Raw genomic sequence first — 19457 nt, 5'->3', positions numbered from 1 at the left:
CCCTCCTGTACAGTTTTACTTAACATGTGTGCAATGAATAAACTTGTCTTCTTTTGAAAACATATTTTTGAAAATATTGAAAATATTACATACTGTAGATGTTATCCCTGTAAAAGTACTTATAGCAATCTAGCAAAATATTGAAAATGAACATTCTGTATGACGGAAGAAACAATTATTAATAGTTTTTGTGAATGTGTTTTCATTAAATCTTTTTGGAATTAGTTTTGCACAGTATCTCTCACAAAAAAAAATATCAGAACATATTTGAATTCTTTTGATATTATTCTATACTTTTCTATAGTATCTAATATATTGTTAAAACAATTCTATTATACTTGGTAAATGATTTATTCCCAAATGCAAATGTTTGGTAAAAATCTATACTATTGTCAATTTTTTGGTTGATTTTAATGCCTAAGTTAAATCCTTTGTGGGCATAAAGAACAAAAAATGTTTAAAAAGTCAAAAATTGCTCTTTAGGTTCAATCTTATATAATTCCTCCCTCTGCCTTATGTTATTTTTATTTTTTCTCTTCCTCCTTGTATGATTATGATTTTTTGTGAAGTGTAACTATCAATATTGTTTTCAATAGTTTCTGTGTGTTATATTGGTTTATTGGCATTAATAATAATAAGGTACTTACAAGGTCAACAAAGGAGACACAAACACACTGTGAGTCACTTTCCTTAATATAGGTAAGAATTTTTTCCTGTGGTTCTTTAAAAGCATAATTTGTGTTGCTTTGGGTTGTGTCAGTATGGAGGATTTTTATTGGAAAGGATAGGAAAAAACATGTTTATCGGTATAATGTATAGATTTTAGTTTGCCTCATCATGCTAGTTTTGAGGTAAATGAAGTCTTTAATTATCACTAACATTCAAATGTTGAGACACAGCCGACTGAACGTTTGCAACTACTTAAATTAAAATCGTAAAGTTGGACAGTCACTTCTACACAAAACATAAAATGTGTAAAAAATTGTGACACATATTCATTAGGTGTGCCCAAACATTTTTTTAGCTGCAGTTTATTTGTAATTAAAGACACATTCAAACATATTTCCTGACAGACAGTGTTAAGTAGATTTTTAAGGTTTTTGTATGTGTGTTTTTTTTTTTGCAGGTTTTTACAGGAAGTCTGTTCAACTGGTGTTTCTTGGATTAGACAATGCAGGAAATCAAAGCTTCTACACACGCTGAAAGATGATCGATTAGGACAACATGTGCCTACACTTCATCACAGTGAGACATCATCAGTATTACACACCTGTACGATAAGTTATTCATATGGAAGCTCTGACTGCTTTCTTTTGCTTCTTTAACATCAGTTAACCATTGCTGGTTTGACAGAAGTAGGGGTGGTTTCCAGAAAACATTTTTTATTATTAGGAACAGCTTATTTAATCAGTAAGTGTAACAAAACATAAAAATATAAGTTTAGTTAAAAGCCTTTGGAATCTCATCCCCCTCGATCATGACCCCTGAGGTAATTACATCACAATTTGATTGGCTGTACGGATGACCTCAGTCAGCTTACATTCAGCACCATGTGCATTAAGGAGAGTTTGAGGGTCCACCTGCCCGTTCTGGCTCTGACCCGATGAAGACATGAAGATTCCAGGAGACCTTGTCATTCCACAGGCTACTCACTTCAGTGATGTCACATCAAATCCAGAGACTTCACTGCTGTAACACAGGTATGATAACAATATTTAAAACAGATGCTAATCATATTATTCTCTCTGTAGGATGTTTGTGCTTGATAAGTATTTCCGGTATTCATCGGAATCCTGTTATCTGGAGCGATCCAGCGATAAGACTCTCATTGACACAGAAACAAATGAAAACATTGGGAATGATGTCTGCAGTCTCTCTCATCAGGTGTTTGACCCCATGCGGTTTGATCCACAGAGGCCAAAGGGAAGATCACCTCATGCTTTAATAGCATTCTCTGCAGCACCCAGGTACAGTTCACACTATAGTATACACTCACAAATTAATCTTGTTCATTAAGACAGTTCATTTGTGTTGGACTCGCCAATCAAATCCTTCTACTGTTTCTCTTCTGTGTATGTCTGCTAGGCACTGCGTCGGTCAAGAACTTTTCTATGGCAGAAATGAAGGTGGTGGTCGCTAAAACGGTGTCAAGGTTCAGAATTCTGCCCGGACCCAAACCAGTGCGTCGCCTCTAAAACCTGCTCATGAGAGAAGAAGGAGGAATGATTTTAAACTTTCAACCTCTCACGCCGTCTCAGGACTAATAGCCTCCAAAAATACATTTAGAGAAAGCTGGACCCTTATACATTTCACTGTGATTTATATAAATATACATTAAACCTGTATGTCATTTTGTTTTAGAAATCTGTTCGTAAATGTTTATGGAAATTAAATATTTCACACAGCACGCCACTGATATATCTGCACAGGTGACACGCACTCAACCTGTGAAGTCCAGGACCCGGTTGCATAAAGTACTTTGAGTGTAATTTTCCCTTAAGCGTGCCCTTAAATATACCTTAAGTTTTACTTAAGTTATTCTCCTATTGTCTTTGGTGAAGGGAAATCACTTAGGAAAAACTTTAGGTGCTTTATGCAACTGGGCACAGGGACTGTAGATGAGATGAGCGACATCTGGTGTTCACTGCTCGTGCAAAACACACCTGAAATAAACACAAGCAGAAAACAACCACGATATATTATAAACATTTTCAAGAAAAAACTTCACATTAGTTTAAATGATATAACAGCAAATACAGAAATAGTTTGTGGTGTTGTTACATTATTGCACCACTAGATGGCACTCAAACTTCTTGAGTTGTATAGATGTGTATAGGAAGGAGAGACGAGTGAGAAGAATTACTGAGCGTGTGCATGCATGTTAAGATGACCGATAGTGCTGATTAATAAAGTGAATAAGAAGGATTAACATTTCCAGTTTCTTGTCTTCATGAAGACATAACATAGTTTTAATGATATTACAGCAAATACAGTAAGAAAATACACTCTGGAGCTGCTTTAGGCAGACTATAAACCAATATATACTCCCTCACATCTGTTACTAACATGAGAGAATATTCAATAACACACACACGAGTTAAAAGAAATCGCTCAAAACATCTACATGTCAATTTTAGAATGGAGCTGAAAGTCTAATGTATATAATACTGAGACTGAGCTCACATGTGAGTTTTATTCGTTTCTCTTCTTGTAGAGTCTACGACTTTATTGATAAATCTCACACCGAATTTTTATCAACGACAATGAAAACCTCCAGACTTAAATCACCTCAGCTGCTCTGCGCAGATCGCGCGTCAACGGGAGCAGCGTGATCTCGCGACACTTGGATGTTTAACGCGAGCGGCTTATTTAATCGAACAGATTCGTTTAAATAATACACTAAGTTCAAAAAAATAAAGTCGCTAAATGTTCTCTGCTTGTTAAACATTTGACTCATGCTTTCAGCTGTTACGAATAGACAAAAAATTCCAACTTAAACGATTATTGTATTTTATGTCTTTATTTCAATGGTTTATTTTTAAGGCTCGCTTTGGTTTCCATTGGTTACTAATATTGTCGATGACGTCAGAGATCAACGCAAACTTGTTGACAGCGCGAGCAACTGCAGGAGTTACTAGTCTGTTTTCGCGATTACTTTTACATTTGCGGTTTGCAAAGAAGTACCATAAATACTTTTTTTAAGTTTAGTATTAAAGTAAGTAGGCTAGTTTGGTGTAGTTTCACATCATGGGACAAGTGAACTGTGGATGCTTGGGCCACGAGACGCCAGATCCGGAATACAACCAAACACAGGAGCAGTGTTGGGTAAGTTACTCTGAAACAGTGATAATTACTAATTACATATTCAATAGTGTCATTACATTACCGTACAAATTACTCCATCCAAAAAGTTTCATTACTTATTCCTAATTACTTTCTATATCCTACATCAATCTTGATTAGAAGTGATTCAAGGATAGACATCGAACGGCTTAATTAATTATTTCTAATAAATAACTACATCACTCATTCTTACTAACTGACCAAAGTATACCAATGTGAGAAGGATACATTAAAGCATACATTTAAACTTAGACTTGGTGTTAATGTCATGTCGACTATTGGATATATTACACTGTATTTAGTTCAATTACATCATAAGAAACTGTAATTAAATGACAGAAAACTAAGAGTAATCCATCACATACTTTTTCAATGGGAAAGTAATTGAATTACAGTAACTAATTACTCAGTAACTAGTTATGACCAACACTGTACAGGAGCAAGAACAGAGAGGAGCACAGCGTCAAGATGACTCCACACCGAAGTCAGGGAAGGGATCCCGAGATGCTTGTCCATTGAGCATCGATACGTTGACACTTTCACCATCTCCTCCACCGATACAAGTCGCTCCATGCCCACCAGCTTCAACAGCTGAGAGGGTAAAATCCCGTCATCCGTCAAGGCTGGAACCGTTGGTTGTACGTTTTGATCCTCAACCCTCAACTGCAACACCTGAGAGATCAGAGGTGAGACGTTCAAGGAGGAAACGGATGAAAAGGGCTAAAAACATGTATCATGAAGGTAAGAATTTTTTTATAAAGACATGACAATATTACATGTGTCGAGGTAAAACGTTGAAACTCTCTTTCTCTTCATCCATCAGTGCCTAAACCGCTGGTGATACGTGTTGATCCTCAACCCGCGACTGCATCACCTGAGAGATCAGAGCAGAGAGTTTCAGCAAATAAACTGAAGAAGGGTGACAAGAAAACGGATCATGAAGGTAAGAGAAAGTTTATTAAGATGTGACAAGAGTGCATTTTGCTGGGGTAAAAACATCGTGACTCTCTAAATCCCATCATTCATCAGTGCCTGAACCGCTGGTGAGACATTTTGCACCTAAACCATCAACTTCATCACCTGAGAGATCAAAGATGAGACGTTCAAGGAGGAAACTGACGAAGGAAGCTCAAAACATGGATCCTGAAGGTAACAGAAAGTTTATAAAGATTTCACAGTTCAAACACTGTGTATGTTGAGGTAAAACCTTGAGACTCTCCATCTCTTCATTCATCAGGGTTTCATAGATCTGCCTCACCCGACCGGAATCCTGAACAGACGGAGGTGACAAAATATGAAGGTAAGAGAAAGTCTAGTTATGTATGACAAGACGAAACTAAGAAAATCAAGACTCACTTCATCTCCTTTGCCAATATCAGCTCCAACAGTGCCTGAACCGCTGGTCACGTCACAGTTTGATCTCTTTAAACACCTGGTCCTCGTGGACATTGAAGATGAAGATGAGGTGCATATCATCTCTCCATTTGGGCTGAAGGACACCAGACACAGGAGACCTAAGCCCATCAGGAAAAAACAACCCATGTTTAGTTGGATGGAGGAGAACACAGAGATGCTGGAGAGTGAAAGATCAGCGAAGAAACCGAACAGTGGCAAAAAAACGGACCATGAAGGTAAGAGAAAGTGTATCATATGTGACGAGATAGTTCATTGTGTCGAGATAAAAACATTGTAACTCTTTCAATGTCTTCATTCTTCAGGATCATCCCCGTACATCCCATATGAATATACCGAGGCGATATCACTGTCAGCACCTTCATCACAGTCTGATCTCATCCTCATGGACATGAATGATAACAGCGAGTCTGATGAGCCTGAGGTGGAGTTCATCTCTCCATTTGAGCTGAAGGACCATAGACACAGAAGACCGAAGCCCGTGACAAAAGATCAACCGATGTTTTGTTGGATGGAGAACACCGAAATGCAGGAGAGTGAAAGTGAAATGGATGAAGTCCACCCAGAAGCTCCAGAGCAGCAGGAGACACCTGTGAAAAAATCCCATCCAGAGAGCAACACTGACAAACAACAAACCCTTCAGAAGGAGACAGACGCTCATGAAAACATCATCATGACAGGTCCTTATGGTCCCGCTGGAGAAACCCAAGATCACCTGAATGGTCCAGAGAAGACAAAAGCTGCCAGCAGAACTAAAGGATTATTTGTTCTTCATCACTGGGTTGAGAAAAAGACCAAAGAACGACGGGAGAAGAAAATGAGAAAAGAAAGGGAAATAACAGAAACACAGTTACTGCGGGAGAGATACTTGAACAGTCCAGCATTGAAGCATTTGTGTGTTAATAAGAACAACTCTAACTATATCCCCATACTCCTTCTATAACTTATGTGCAAAATAATTAAGTTTATGTGCAAATAATTAAGTTTATGTGTGATAAAAAATAAGTATGTGTGCAAAAAAAATGAAGTATATGTGCAAAAAAATGAAGTATATGTGTTAAAAAATGAAGTTTATGTGCAATAAAAAATGAAGTATATGTGTTAAAAAATGTGTGCAAAAAAATTCTCTATATGTGCAATAAAATAAGTATGTGCAAATTTCCCTCCTGTACAGTTTTACTTAACATGTGTGCAATGAATAAACTTGTCTTCTTTTGAAAACATATTTTTGAAAATATTGAAAATATTACATACTGTAGATGTTATCCCTGTAAAAGTACTTATAGCAATCTAGCAAAATATTGAAAATGAACATTCTGTATGATGGAAGAAACAATTATTAATAGTTTTTGTGAATGTGTTTTCATTAAATCTTTTTGGAATTAGTTTTGCACAGTATCTCTCACAAAAAAAATATCAGAACATATTTGAATTCTTTTGATATTATTCTATACTTTTCTATAGTATCTAATATATTGTTAAAACAATTCTATTATACTTGGTAAATGATTTATTCCCAAATGCAAATGTTTGGTAAAAATCTATACTATTGTCAATTTTTTGGTTGATTTTAATGCCTAAGTTAAATCCTTTGTGGGCATAAAGAACAAAAAATGTTTAAAAAGTCAAAAATTGCTCTTTAGGTTCAATCTTATATAATTCCTCCCTCTGCCTTATGTTATTTTTATTTTTTCTCTTCCTCCTTGTATGATTATGATTTTTTGTGAAGTGTAACTATCAATATTGTTTTCAATAGTTTCTGTGTGTTATATTGGTTTATTGGCATTAATAATAATAAGGTACTTACAAGGTCAACAAAGGAGACACAAACACACTGTGAGTCACTTTCCTTAATATAGGTAAGAATTTTTTCCTGTGGTTCTTTAAAAGCATAATTTGTGTTGCTTTGGGTTGTGTCAGTATGGAGGATTTTTATTGGAAAGGATAGGAAAAAACATGTTTATCGGTATAATGTATAGATTTTAGTTTGCCTCATCATGCTAGTTTTGAGGTAAATGAAGTCTTTAATTATCACTAACATTCAAATGTTGAGACACAGCCGACTGAACGTTTGCAACTACTTAAATTAAAATCGTAAAGTTGGACAGTCACTTCTACACAAAACATAAAATGTGTAAAAAATTGTGACACATATTCATTAGGTGTGCCCAAACATTTTTTTAGCTGCAGCTTATTTGTAATTAAAGACACATTCAAACATATTTCCTGACAGACAGTGTTAAGTAGATTTTTAAGGTTTTTGTATGTGTGTTTTTTTTTTTGCAGGTTTTTACAGGAAGTCTGTTAAACTGGTGTTTCTTGGATTAGACAATGCAGGAAATCAAAACTTCTACACACGCTGAAAGATGATCGATTAGGACAACATGTGCCTACACTTCATCACAGTGAGACATCATCAGTATTACACACCTGTACGATAAGTTATTCATATGGAAGCTCTGACTGCTTTCTTTTGCTTCTTTAACATCAGTTAACCATTGCTGGTTTGACAGAAGTAGGGGTCGCAAGATGATTTCCAGAAAACATTTTTTATTATTAGGAACAGCTTATTTAATCAGTAAGTGTAACAAAACATAAAAATATAAGTTTAGTTAAAAGCCTTTGGAATCTCATCCCCCTCGATCATGACCCCTGAGGTAATTACATCACAATTTGATTGGCTGTAGGGATGACCTCAGTCAGCTTACATTCAGCACCATGTGCATTAAGGAGAGTTTGAGGGTCCACCTGCCCGTTCTGGCTCTGACCCGATGAAGACATGAAGATTCCAGGAGACCTTGTCATTCCACAGGCTACTCACTTCAGTGATGTCACATCAAATCCAGAGACTTCACTGCTGTAAGACAGGTATGATAACAATATTTAAAACAGATGCTAATCATATTATTCTCTCTGTAGGATGTTTGTGCTTGATAAGTATTTCCGGTATTCATCGGAATCCTGTTATCTGGAGCGATCCAGCGATAAGACTCTCATTGACACAGAAACAAATGAAAACATTGGGAATGATGTCTGCAGTCTCTCTCATCAGGTGTTTGACCCCATGCGGTTTGATCCACAGAGGCCAAAGGGAAGATCACCTCATGCTTTAATAGCATTCTCTGCAGCACCCAGGTACAGTTCACACTATAGTATACACTCACAAATTAATCTTGTTCATTAAGACAGTTCATTTGTGTTGGACTCGCCAATCAAATCCTTCTACTGTTTCTCTTCTGTGTATGTCTGCTAGGCAATGCGTCGGTCAAGAACTTTTCTATGGCAGAAATGAAGGTGGTGGTCGCTAAAACGGTGTCAAGGTTCAGAATTCTGCCCGGACCAAAACCAGTGCGTCGCCTCTAAAACCTGCTCATGAGAGAAGAAGGAGGAATGATTTTAAACTTTCAACCTCTCACGCCGTCTCAGGACTAATAGCCTCCAAAAATACATTTAGAGAAAGCTGGACCCTTATACATTTCACTGTGATTTATATAAATATACATTAAACCTGTATGTCATTTTGTTTAAGAAATCTGTTCGTAAATGTTTATGGAAATTAAATATTTCACACAGCACGCCACTGATATATCTGCACAGGTGACACGCACTCAACCTGTGAAGTCCAGGACCCGGTTGCATTATATTATTCTATACTTTTCTATAGTATCTAATATATTGTTAAAACAATTCTATTATACTTGGTAAATGATTTATTCCCAAATGCAAATGTTTGGTAAAAATCTATACTATTGTCAATTTTTTGGTTGATTTTAATGCCTAAGTTAAATCCTTTGTGGGCATAAAGAACAAAAAATGTTTAAAAAGTCAAAAATTGCTCTTTAGGTTCAATCTTATATAATTCCTCCCTCTGCCTTATGTTATTTTTATTTTTTCTCTTCCTCCTTGTATGATTATGATTTTTTGTGAAGTGTAACTATCAATATTGTTTTCAATAGTTTCTGTGTGTTATATTGGTTTATTGGCATTAATAATAATAAGGTACTTACAAGGTCAACAAAGGAGACACAAACACACTGTGAGTCACTTTCCTTAATATAGGTAAGAATTTTTTCCTGTGGTTCTTTAAAAGCATAATTTGTGTTGCTTTGGGTTGTGTCAGTATGGAGGATTTTTATTGGAAAGGATAGGAAAAAACATGTTTATCGGTATAATGTATAGATTTTAGTTTGCCTCATCATGCTAGTTTTGAGGTAAATGAAGTCTTTAATTATCACTAACATTCAAATGTTGAGACACAGCCGACTGAACGTTTGCAACTACTTGAATTAAAATTGTAAAGTTGGACAGTCACTTCTACACAAAACATAAAATGTGTAAAAAATTGTGACACATATTCATTAGGTGTGCCCAAACATTTTTTTAGCTGCAGTTTATTTGTAATTAAAGACACATTCAAACATATTTCCTGACAGACAGTGTTAAGTAGATTTTTAAGGTTTTTGTATGTGTGTTTTTTTTTTTTCAGGTTTTTACAGGAAGTCTGTTCAACTGGTGTTTCTTGGATTAGACAATGCAGGAAATCAAAGCTTCTACACACGCTGAAAGATGATCGATTAGGACAACATGTGCCTACACTTCATCACAGTGAGACATCATCAGTATTACACACCTGTACGATAAGTTATTCATATGGAAGCTCTGACTGCTTTCTTTTGCTTCTTTAACATCAGTTAACCATTGCTGGTTTGACAGAAGTAGGGGTGGTTTCCAGAAAACATTTTTTATTATTAGGAACAGCTTATTTAATCAGTAAGTGTAACAAAACATAAAAATATAAGTTTAGTTAAAAGCCTTTGGAATCTCATCCCCCTCGATCATGACCCCTGAGGTAATTACATCACAATTTGATTGGCTGTAGGGATGACCTCAGTCAGCTTACATTCAGCACCATGTGCATTAAGGAGAGTTTGAGGGTCCACCTGCCCGTTCTGGCTCTGACCCGATGAAGACATGAAGATTCCAGGAGACCTTGTCATTCCACAGGCTACTCACTTCAGTGATGTCACATCAAATCCAGAGACTTCACTGCTGTAACACAGGTATGATAACAATATTTAAAACAGATGCTAATCATATTATTCTCTCTGTAGGATGTTTGTGCTTGATAAGTATTTCCGGTATTCATCGGAATCCTGTTATCTGGAGCGATCCAGCGATAAGACTCTCATTGACACAGAAACAAATGAAAACATTGGGAATGATGTCTGCAGTCTCTCTCATCAGGTGTTTGACCCCATGCGGTTTGATCCACAGAGGCCAAAGGGAAGATCACCTCATGCTTTAATAGCATTCTCTGCAGCACCCAGGTACAGTTCACACTATAGTATACACTCACAAATTAATCTTGTTCATTAAGACAGTTCATTTGTGTTGGACTCGCCAATCAAATCCTTCTACTGTTTCTCTTCTGTGTATGTCTGCTAGGCAATGCGTCGGTCAAGAACTTTTCTATGGCAGAAATGAAGGTGGTGGTCGCTAAAACGGTGTCAAGGTTCAGAATTCTGCCCGGACCCAAACCAGTGCGTCGCCTCTAAAACCTGCTCATGAGAGAAGAAGGAGGAATGATTTTAAACTTTCAACCTCTCACGCCGTCTCAGGACTAATAGCCTCCAAAAATACATTTAGAGAAAGCTGGACCCTTATACATTTCACTGTGATTTATATAAATATACATTAAACCTGTATGTCATTTTGTTTAAGAAATCTGTTCGTAAATGTTTATGGAAATTAAATATTTCACACAGCACGCCACTGATATATCTGCACAGGTGACACGCACTCAACCTGTGAAGTCCAGGACCCGGTTGCATAAAGTACTTTGAGTGTAATTTTCCCTTAAGCGTGCCCTTAAATATACCTTAAGTTTTACTTAAGTTATTCTCCTATTGTCTTTGGTGAAGGGAAATCACTTAGGAAAAACTTTAGGTGCTTTATGCAACTGGGCACAGGGACTGTAGATGAGATGAGCGACATCTGGTGTTCACTGCTCGTGCAAAACACACCTGAAATAAACACAAGCAGAAAACAACCACGATATATTATAAACATTTTCAAGAAAAAACTTCACATTAGTTTAAATGATATAACAGCAAATACAGAAATAGTTTGTGGTGTTGTTACATTATTGCACCACTAGATGGCACTCAAACTTCTTGAGTTGTATAGATGTGTATAGGAAGGAGAGACGAGTGAGAAGAATTACTGAGCGTGTGCATGCATGTTAAGATGACCGATAGTGCTGATTAATAAAGTGAATAAGAAGGATTAACATTTCCAGTTTCTTGTCTTCATGAAGACATAACATAGTTTTAATGATATTACAGCAAATACAGTAAGAAAATACACTCTGGAGCTGCTTTAGGCAGACTATAAACCAATATATACTCCCTCACATCTGTTACTAACATGAGAGAATATTCAATAACACACACACGAGTTAAAAGAAATCGCTCAAAACATCTACATGTCAATTTTAGAATGGAGCTGAAAGTCTAATGTATATAATACTGAGACTGAGCTCACATGTGAGTTTTATTCGTTTCTCTTCTTGTAGAGTCTACGACTTTATTGATAAATCTCACACCGAATTTTTATCAACGACAATGAAAACCTCCAGACTTAAATCACCTCAGCTGCTCTGCGCAGATCGCGCGTCAACGGGAGCAGCGTGATCTCGCGACACTTGGATGTTTAACGCGAGCGGCTTATTTAATCGAACAGATTCGTTTAAATAATACACTTAGTTCAAAAAAATAAAGTCGCTAGATGTTCTCTGCTTGTTAAACATTTGACTCATGCTTTCAGCTGTTACGAATAGACAAAAAATTCCAACTTAAACGATTATTGTATTTTATGTCTTTATTTCAATGGTTTATTTTTAAGGCTCGCTTTGGTTTCCATTGGTTACTAATATTGTCGATGACGTCAGAGATCAACGCAAACTTGTTGACAGCGCGAGCAACTGCAGGAGTTACTAGTCTGTTTTCGCGATTACTTTTACATTTGCGGTTTGCAAAGAAGTACCATAAATACTTTTTTTAAGTTTAGTATTAAAGTAAGTAGGCTAGTTTGGTGTAGTTTCACATCATGGGACAAGTGAACTGTGGATGCTTGGGCCACGAGACGCCAGATCCGGAATACAACCAAACACAGGAGCAGTGTTGGGTAAGTTACTCTGAAACAGTGATAATTACTAATTACATATTCAATAGTGTCATTACATTACCGTACAAATTACTCCATCCAAAAAGTTTCATTACTTATTCCTAATTACTTTCTATATCCTACATCAATCTTGATTAGAAGTGATTCAAGGATAGACATCGAACGGCTTAATTAATTATTTCTAATAAATAACTACATCAATCATTCTTACTAACTGACCAAAGTATACCAATGTGAGAAGGATCATTAAAGCATACATTTAAACTTAGACTTGGTGTTAATGTCATGTCGACTATTGGATATATTACACTGTATTTAGTTCAATTACATCATAAGAAACTGTAATTAAATGACAGAAAACTAAGAGTAATCCATCACATACTTTTTCAAGGGGAAAGTAATTGAATTACAGTAACTAATTACTCAGTAACTAGTTATGACCAACACTGTACAGGAGCAAGAACAGAGAGGAGCACAGCGTCAAGATGACTCCACACCGAAGTCAGGGAAGGGATCCCGAGATGCTTGTCCATTGAGCATCGATACGTTGACACTTTCACCATCTCCTCCACCGATACAAGTCGCTCCATGCCCACCAGCTTCAACAGCTGAGAGGGTAAAATCCCGTCATCCGTCAAGGCTGGAACCGTTGGTTGTACGTTTTGATCCTCAACCCTCAACTGCAACACCTGAGAGATCAGAGGTGAGACGTTCAAGGAGGAAACGGATGAAAAGGGCTAAAAACATGTATCATGAAGGTAAGAATTTTTTTATAAAGACATGACAATATTACATGTGTCGAGGTAAAACGTTGAAACTCTCTTTCTCTTCATCCATCAGTGCCTAAACCGCTGGTGATACGTGTTGATCCTCAACCCGCGACTGCATCACCTGAGAGATCAGAGCAGAGAGTTTCAGCAAATAAACTGAAGAAGGGTGACAAGAAAACGGATCATGAAGGTAAGAGAAAGTTTATTAAGATGTGACAAGAGTGCATTTTGCTGGGGTAAAAACATCGTGACTCTCTAAATCCCATCATTCATCAGTGCCTGAACCGCTGGTGAGACATTTTGCACCTAAACCATCAACTTCATCACCTGAGAGATCAAAGATGAGACGTTCAAGGAGGAAACTGACGAAGGAAGCTCAAAACACGGATCCTGAAGGTAACAGAAAGTTTATAAAGATTTCACAGTTCAAACACTGTGTATGTTGAGGTAAAAACCTTGAGACTCTCCATCTCTTCATTCATCAGGGTTTCATAGATCTGCCTCACCCGACCGGAATCCTGAACAGACGGAGGTGACAAAATATGAAGGTAAGAGAAAGTCTAGTTATGTATGACAAGACGAAACTAAGAAAATCAAGACTCACTTCATCTCCTTTGCCAATATTAGCTCCAACAGTGCCTGAACCGCTGGTCACGTCACAGTTTGATCTCTTTAAACACCTGGTCCTCGTGGACATTGAAGATGAAGATGAGGTGCATATCATCTCTCCATTTGGGCTGAAGGACACCAGACACAGGAGACCTAAGCCCATCAGGAAAAAACAACCCATGTTTAGTTGGATGGAGGAGAACACAGAGATGCTGGAGAGTGAAAGATCAGCGAAGAAACCGAACAGTGGCAAAAAAACGGACCATGAAGGTAAGAGAAAGTGTATCATATGTGACGAGATAGTTCATTGTGTCGAGATAAAAACATTGTAACTCTTTCAATGTCTTCATTCTTCAGGATCATCCCCGTACATCCCATATGAATATACCGAGGCGATATCACTGTCAGCACCTTCATCACAGTCTGATCTCATCCTCATGGACATGAATGATAACAGCGAGTCTGATGAGCCTGAGGTGGAGTTCATCTCTCCATTTGAGCTGAAGGACCATAGACACAGAAGACCGAAGCCTGTGACAAAAGATCAACCGATGTTTTGTTGGATGGAGAACACCGAAATGCAGGAGAGTGAAAGTGAAATGGATGAAGTCCACCCAGAAGCTCCAGAGCAGCAGGAGACACCTGTGAAAAAATCCCATCCAGAGAGCAACACTGACAAACAACAAACCCTTCAGAAGGAGACAGACGCTCATGAAAACATCATCATGACAGGTCCTTATGGTCCCGCTGGAGAAACCCAAGATCACCTGAATGGTCCAGAGAAGACAAAAGCTGCCAGCAAAACTAAAGGATTATTTGTTCTTCATCACTGGGTTGAGAAAAAGACCAAAGAACGACGGGAGAAGAAAATGAGAAAAGAAAGGGAAATAACAGAAACACAGTTACTGCGGGAGAGATACTTGAACAGTCCAGCATTGAAGCATTTGTGTGTTAATAAGAACAACTCTAACTATATCCCCATACTCCTTCTATAACTTATGTGCAAAATAATTAAGTTTATGTGCAAATAATTAAGTTTATGTGTGATAAAAAATAAGTATGTGTGCAAAAAAAATGAAGTATATGTGTTAAAAAATGAAGTTTATGTGCAATAAAAAATGAAGTATATGTGTTAAAAAATGTGTGCAAAAAATTCTCTATATGTGCAATAAAATAAGTATGTGCAAATTTCCCTCCTGTACAGTTTTACTTAACATGTGTGCAATGAATAAACTTGTCTTCTTTTGAAAACATATTTTTGAAAATATTGAAAATATTACATACTGTAGATGTTATCCCTGTAAAAGTACTTATAGCAATCTAGCAAAATATTGAAAATGAACATTCTGTATGACGGAAGAAACAATTATTAATAGTTTTTGTGAATGTGTTTTCATTAAATCTTTTTGGAATTAGTTTTGCACAGTATCTCTCACAAAAAAAAATATCAGAACATATTTGAATTCTTTTGATATTATTCTATACTTTTCTATAGTATCTAATATATTGTTAAAACAATTCTATTATACTTGGTAAATGATTTATTCCCAAATGCAAATTTTTGGTAAAAATCTATACTATTGTCAATTTTTTGGTTGATTTTAATGCCTAAGTTAAATCCTTTGTGGGCATAAAGAACAAAAAATGTTTAAAAAGTCAAAAATTGCTCTTTAGGTTCAATCTTATATAATTCCTCCCTCTGCCTTATGTTATTTTTATTTTTTCTCTTCCTCCTTGTATGATTATGATTTTTTGTGAAGTGTAACTATCAATATTGTTTTCAATAGTTTCTGTGTGTTATATTGGTTTATTGGCATTAATAATAATAAGGTACTTACAAGGTCAACAAAGGAGACACAAACACACTGTGAGTCACTTTCCTTAATATAGGTAAGAATTTTTTCCTGTGGTTCTTTAAAAGCATAATTTGTGTTGCTTTGGGTTGTGTCAGTATGGAGGATTTTTATTGGAAAGGATAGGAAAAAACATGTTTATCGGTATAATGTATAGATTTTAGTTTGCCTCATCATGCTAGTTTTGAGGTAAATGAAGTCTTTAATTATCACTAACATTCAAATGTTGAGACACAGCCGACTGAACGTTTGCAACTACTTGAATTAAAATTGTAAAGTTGGACAGTCACTTCTACACAAAACATAAAATGTGTAAAAAATTGTGACACATATTCATTAGGTGTGCCCAAACATTTTTTTAGCTGCAGCTTATTTGTAATTAAAGACACATTCAAACATATTTCCTGACAGACAGTGTTAAGTAGATTTTTAAGGTTTTTGTATGTGTGTTTTTTTTTTTGCAGGTTTTTACAGGAAGTCTGTTAAACTGGTGTTTCTTGGATTAGACAATGCAGGAAATCAAAACTTCTACACACGCTGAAAGATGATCGATTAGGACAACATGTGCCTACACTTCATCACAGTGAGACATCATCAGTATTACACACCTGTACGATAAGTTATTCATATGGAAGCTCTGACTGCTTTCTTTTGCTTCTTTAACATCAGTTAACCATTGCTGGTTTGACAGAAGTAGGGGTCGCAAGATGATTTCCAGAAAACATTTTTTATTATTAGGAACAGCTTATTTAATCAGTAAGTGTAACAAAACATAAAAATATAAGTTTAGTTAAAAGCCTTTGGAATCTCATCCCCCTCGATCATGACCCCTGAGGTAATTACATCACAATTTGATTGGCTGTAGGGATGACCTCAGTCAGCTTACATTCAGCACCATGTGCATTAAGGAGAGTTTGAGGGTCCACCTGCCCGTTCTGGCTCTGACCCGATGAAGACATGAAGATTCCAGGAGACCTTGTCATTCCACAGGCTACTCACTTCAGTGATGTCACATCAAATCCAGAGACTTCACTGCTGTAACACAGGTATGATAACAATATTTAAAACAGATGCTAATCATATTATTCTCTCTGTAGGATGTTTGTGCTTGATAAGTATTTCCGGTATTCATCGGAATCCTGTTATCTGGAGCGATCCAGCGATAAGACTCTCATTGACACAGAAACAAATGAAAACATTGGGAATGATGTCTGCAGTCTCTCTCATCAGGTGTTTGACCCCATGCGGTTTGATCCACAGAGGCCAAAGGGAAGATCACCTCATGCTTTAATAGCATTCTCTGCAGCACCCAGGTACAGTTCACACTATAGTATACACTCACAAATTAATCTTGTTCATTAAGACAGTTCATTTGTGTTGGACTCGCCAATCAAATCCTTCTACTGTTTCTCTTCTGTGTATGTCTGCTAGGCACTGCGTCGGTCAAGAACTTTTCTATGGCAGAAATGAAGGTGGTGGTCGCTAAAACGGTGTCAAGGTTCAGAATTCTGCCCGGACCCAAACCAGTGCGTCGCCTCTAAAACCTGCTCATGAGAGAAGAAGGAGGAATGATTTTAAACTTTCAACCTCTCACGCCGTCTCAGGACTAATAGCCTCCAAAAATACATTTAGAGAAAGCTGGACCCTTATACATTTCACTGTGATTTATATAAATGTACATTAAACCTGTATGTCATTTTGTTTAAGAAATCTGTTCGTAAATGTTTATGGAAATTAAATATTTCACACAGCACGCCACTGATATATCTGCACAGGTGACACGCACTCAACCTGTGAAGTCCAGGACCCGGTTGCATAAAGTACTTTGAGTGTAATTTTCCCTTAAGCGTGCCCTTAAATATACCTTAAGTTTTACTTAAGTTATTCTCCTATTGTCTTTGGTGAAGGGAAATCACTTAGGAAAAACTTTAGGTGCTTTATGCAACTGGGCACAGGGACTGTAGATGAGATGAGCGACATCTGGTGTTCACTGCTCGTGCAAAACACACCTGAAATAAACACAAGCAGAAAACAACCACGATATATTATAAACATTTTCAAGAAAAAACTTGACATTAGTTTAAATGATATAACAGCAAATACAGAAATAGTTTGTGGTGTTGTTACATTATTGCACCACTAGATGGCACTCAAACTTCTTGAGTTGTATAGATGTGTATAGGAAGGAGAGACGAGTGAGAAGAATTACTGAGCGTGTGCATGCATGTTAAGATGACCGATAGTGCTGATTAATAAAGTGAATAAGAAGGATTAACATTTCCAGTTTCTTGTCTTCATGAAGACATAACATAGTTTTAATGATATTACAGCAAATACAGTAAGAAAATACACTCTGGAGCTGCTTTAGGCAGACTATAAACCAATATATACTCCCTCACATCTGTTACTAACATGAGAGAATATTCAATAACACACACACGAGTTAAAAGAAATCGCTCAAAACATCTACATGTCAATTTTAGAATGGAGCTGAAAGTCTAATGTATATAATACTGAGACTGAGCTCACATGTGAGTTTTATTCGTTTCTCTTCTTGTAGAGTCTACGACTTTATTGATAAATCTCACACCGAATTTTTATCAACGACAATGAAAACCTCCAGACTTAAATCACCTCAGCTGCTCCGCGCAGATCGCGCGTCAACGGGAGCAGCGTGATCTCGCGACACTTGGATGTTTAACGCGAGCGGCTTATTTAATCGAACAGATTCGTTTAAATAATACACTTAGTTCAAAAAAATAAAGTCGCTAGATGTTCTCTGCTTGTTAAACATTTGACTCATGCTTTCAGCTGTTACGAATAGACAAAAAATTCCAACTTAAACGATTATTGTATTTTATGTCTTTATTTCAATGGTTTATTTTTAAGGCTCGCTTTGGTTTCCATTGGTTACTAATATTGTCGATGACGTCAGAGATCAACGCAAACTTGTTGACAGCGCGAGCAACTGCAGGAGTTACTAGTCTGTTTTCGCGATTACTTTTACATTTGCGGTTTGCAAAGAAGTACCATAAATACTTTTTTTAAGTTTAGTATTAAAGTAAGTAGGCTAGTTTGGTGTAGTTTCACATCATGGGACAAGTGAACTGTGGATGCTTGGGCCACGAGACGCCAGATCCGGAATACAACCAAACACAGGAGCAGTGTTGGGTAAGTTACTCTGAAACAGTGATAATTACTAATTACATATTCAATAGTGTCATTACATTACCGTACAAATTACTCCATCCAAAAAGTTTCATTACTTATTCCTAATTACTTTCTATATCTTACATCAATCTTGATTAGAAGTGATTCAAGGATAGACATCGAACGGCTTAATTAATTATTTCTAATAAATAACTACATCACTCATTCTTACTAACTGACCAAAGTATACCAATGTGAGAAGGATCATTAAAGCATACATTTAAACTTAGACTTGGTGTTAATGTCATGTCGACTATTGGATATATTACACTGTATTTAGTAGGGCTGCAACTAACGATTATTTTAATAATCGATTAATCTGTAAATAATTTTTTCGATTAATCGATGAATCGGATAAAAAAAAAAACCAAGAAAAGCATTCATTTCCAACCCTTTATTCAAAAACAGAACTAAAATCTTTAGAAAGTGCACAAGCATGTTGCTCCTTGAACATCCCTGAGCTGTTATAAAAATAATAAAATCAAATAAAAATGGACTAACACAAAAAACATACACATGTATGCTTTACATCTGCCAAATATATAGACTTTTTTTTAAAAAAAGTGCCACCTGA

The 19457-nt window shown here is 36.5% G+C and overlaps 2 protein-coding genes across 2 annotated transcripts; both read left to right on the top strand.

Annotated features, from left to right (window-relative positions):
• The first annotated feature begins 1518 nt into the window (after window positions 1-1518).
• LOC130439786 (uncharacterized) lies at window positions 1519-6373 on the top strand. Its single transcript, XM_056772326.1, has 7 exons — window positions 1519-3825; window positions 4281-4584; window positions 4667-4786; window positions 4873-4992; window positions 5081-5143; window positions 5223-5474; window positions 5562-6373. The coding sequence occupies exons 1-7, from the start codon at window positions 3748-3750 to the stop codon at window positions 6197-6199; spliced, it is 1575 nt and encodes a 524-aa protein (XP_056628304.1). The 5' UTR covers window positions 1519-3747; the 3' UTR covers window positions 6200-6373.
• Window positions 6374-9724: 3351 nt separating this feature from the next.
• LOC130439787 (uncharacterized) lies at window positions 9725-14946 on the top strand. Its single transcript, XM_056772328.1, has 7 exons — window positions 9725-12441; window positions 12896-13199; window positions 13282-13401; window positions 13488-13607; window positions 13697-13759; window positions 13839-14090; window positions 14178-14946. Exons 1-7 carry the CDS (start codon window positions 12364-12366, stop codon window positions 14813-14815), a joined length of 1575 nt encoding a protein of 524 aa, XP_056628306.1. The 5' UTR covers window positions 9725-12363; the 3' UTR covers window positions 14816-14946.
• The last annotated feature ends 4511 nt before the right edge of the window (window positions 14947-19457 follow it).

The sequence above is a fragment of the Triplophysa dalaica genome, chromosome 18 (assembly GCF_015846415.1).
Source record: "Triplophysa dalaica isolate WHDGS20190420 chromosome 18, ASM1584641v1, whole genome shotgun sequence".
In the NCBI taxonomy this organism is placed as follows: Eukaryota; Metazoa; Chordata; class Actinopteri; order Cypriniformes; family Nemacheilidae; genus Triplophysa; species Triplophysa dalaica.
The sequence above is the reverse complement of the archived record's forward strand: the minus strand, read 5'-3'. Positions and strand labels throughout refer to the sequence as shown.

Bases quoted from the DNA above. Each gene is read 5' to 3' on its own strand.
- LOC130439786 (XM_056772326.1), top strand. From the start codon at position 3,748: ATGGGACAAGTGAACTGTGGATGCTTGGGCCACGAGACGCCAGATCCG. The intron at 4,787-4,872 runs GTAAGAGAAAGT...ATCATTCATCAG, and splicing joins CAAGAAAACGGATCATGAAG to TGCCTGAACCGCTGGTGAGA. The intron at 5,144-5,222 runs GTAAGAGAAAGT...TGCCAATATCAG, and splicing joins GGAGGTGACAAAATATGAAG to CTCCAACAGTGCCTGAACCG.
- LOC130439787 (XM_056772328.1), top strand. From the start codon at position 12,364: ATGGGACAAGTGAACTGTGGATGCTTGGGCCACGAGACGCCAGATCCG. The intron at 13,402-13,487 runs GTAAGAGAAAGT...ATCATTCATCAG, and splicing joins CAAGAAAACGGATCATGAAG to TGCCTGAACCGCTGGTGAGA. The intron at 14,091-14,177 runs GTAAGAGAAAGT...TTCATTCTTCAG, and splicing joins CAAAAAAACGGACCATGAAG to GATCATCCCCGTACATCCCA.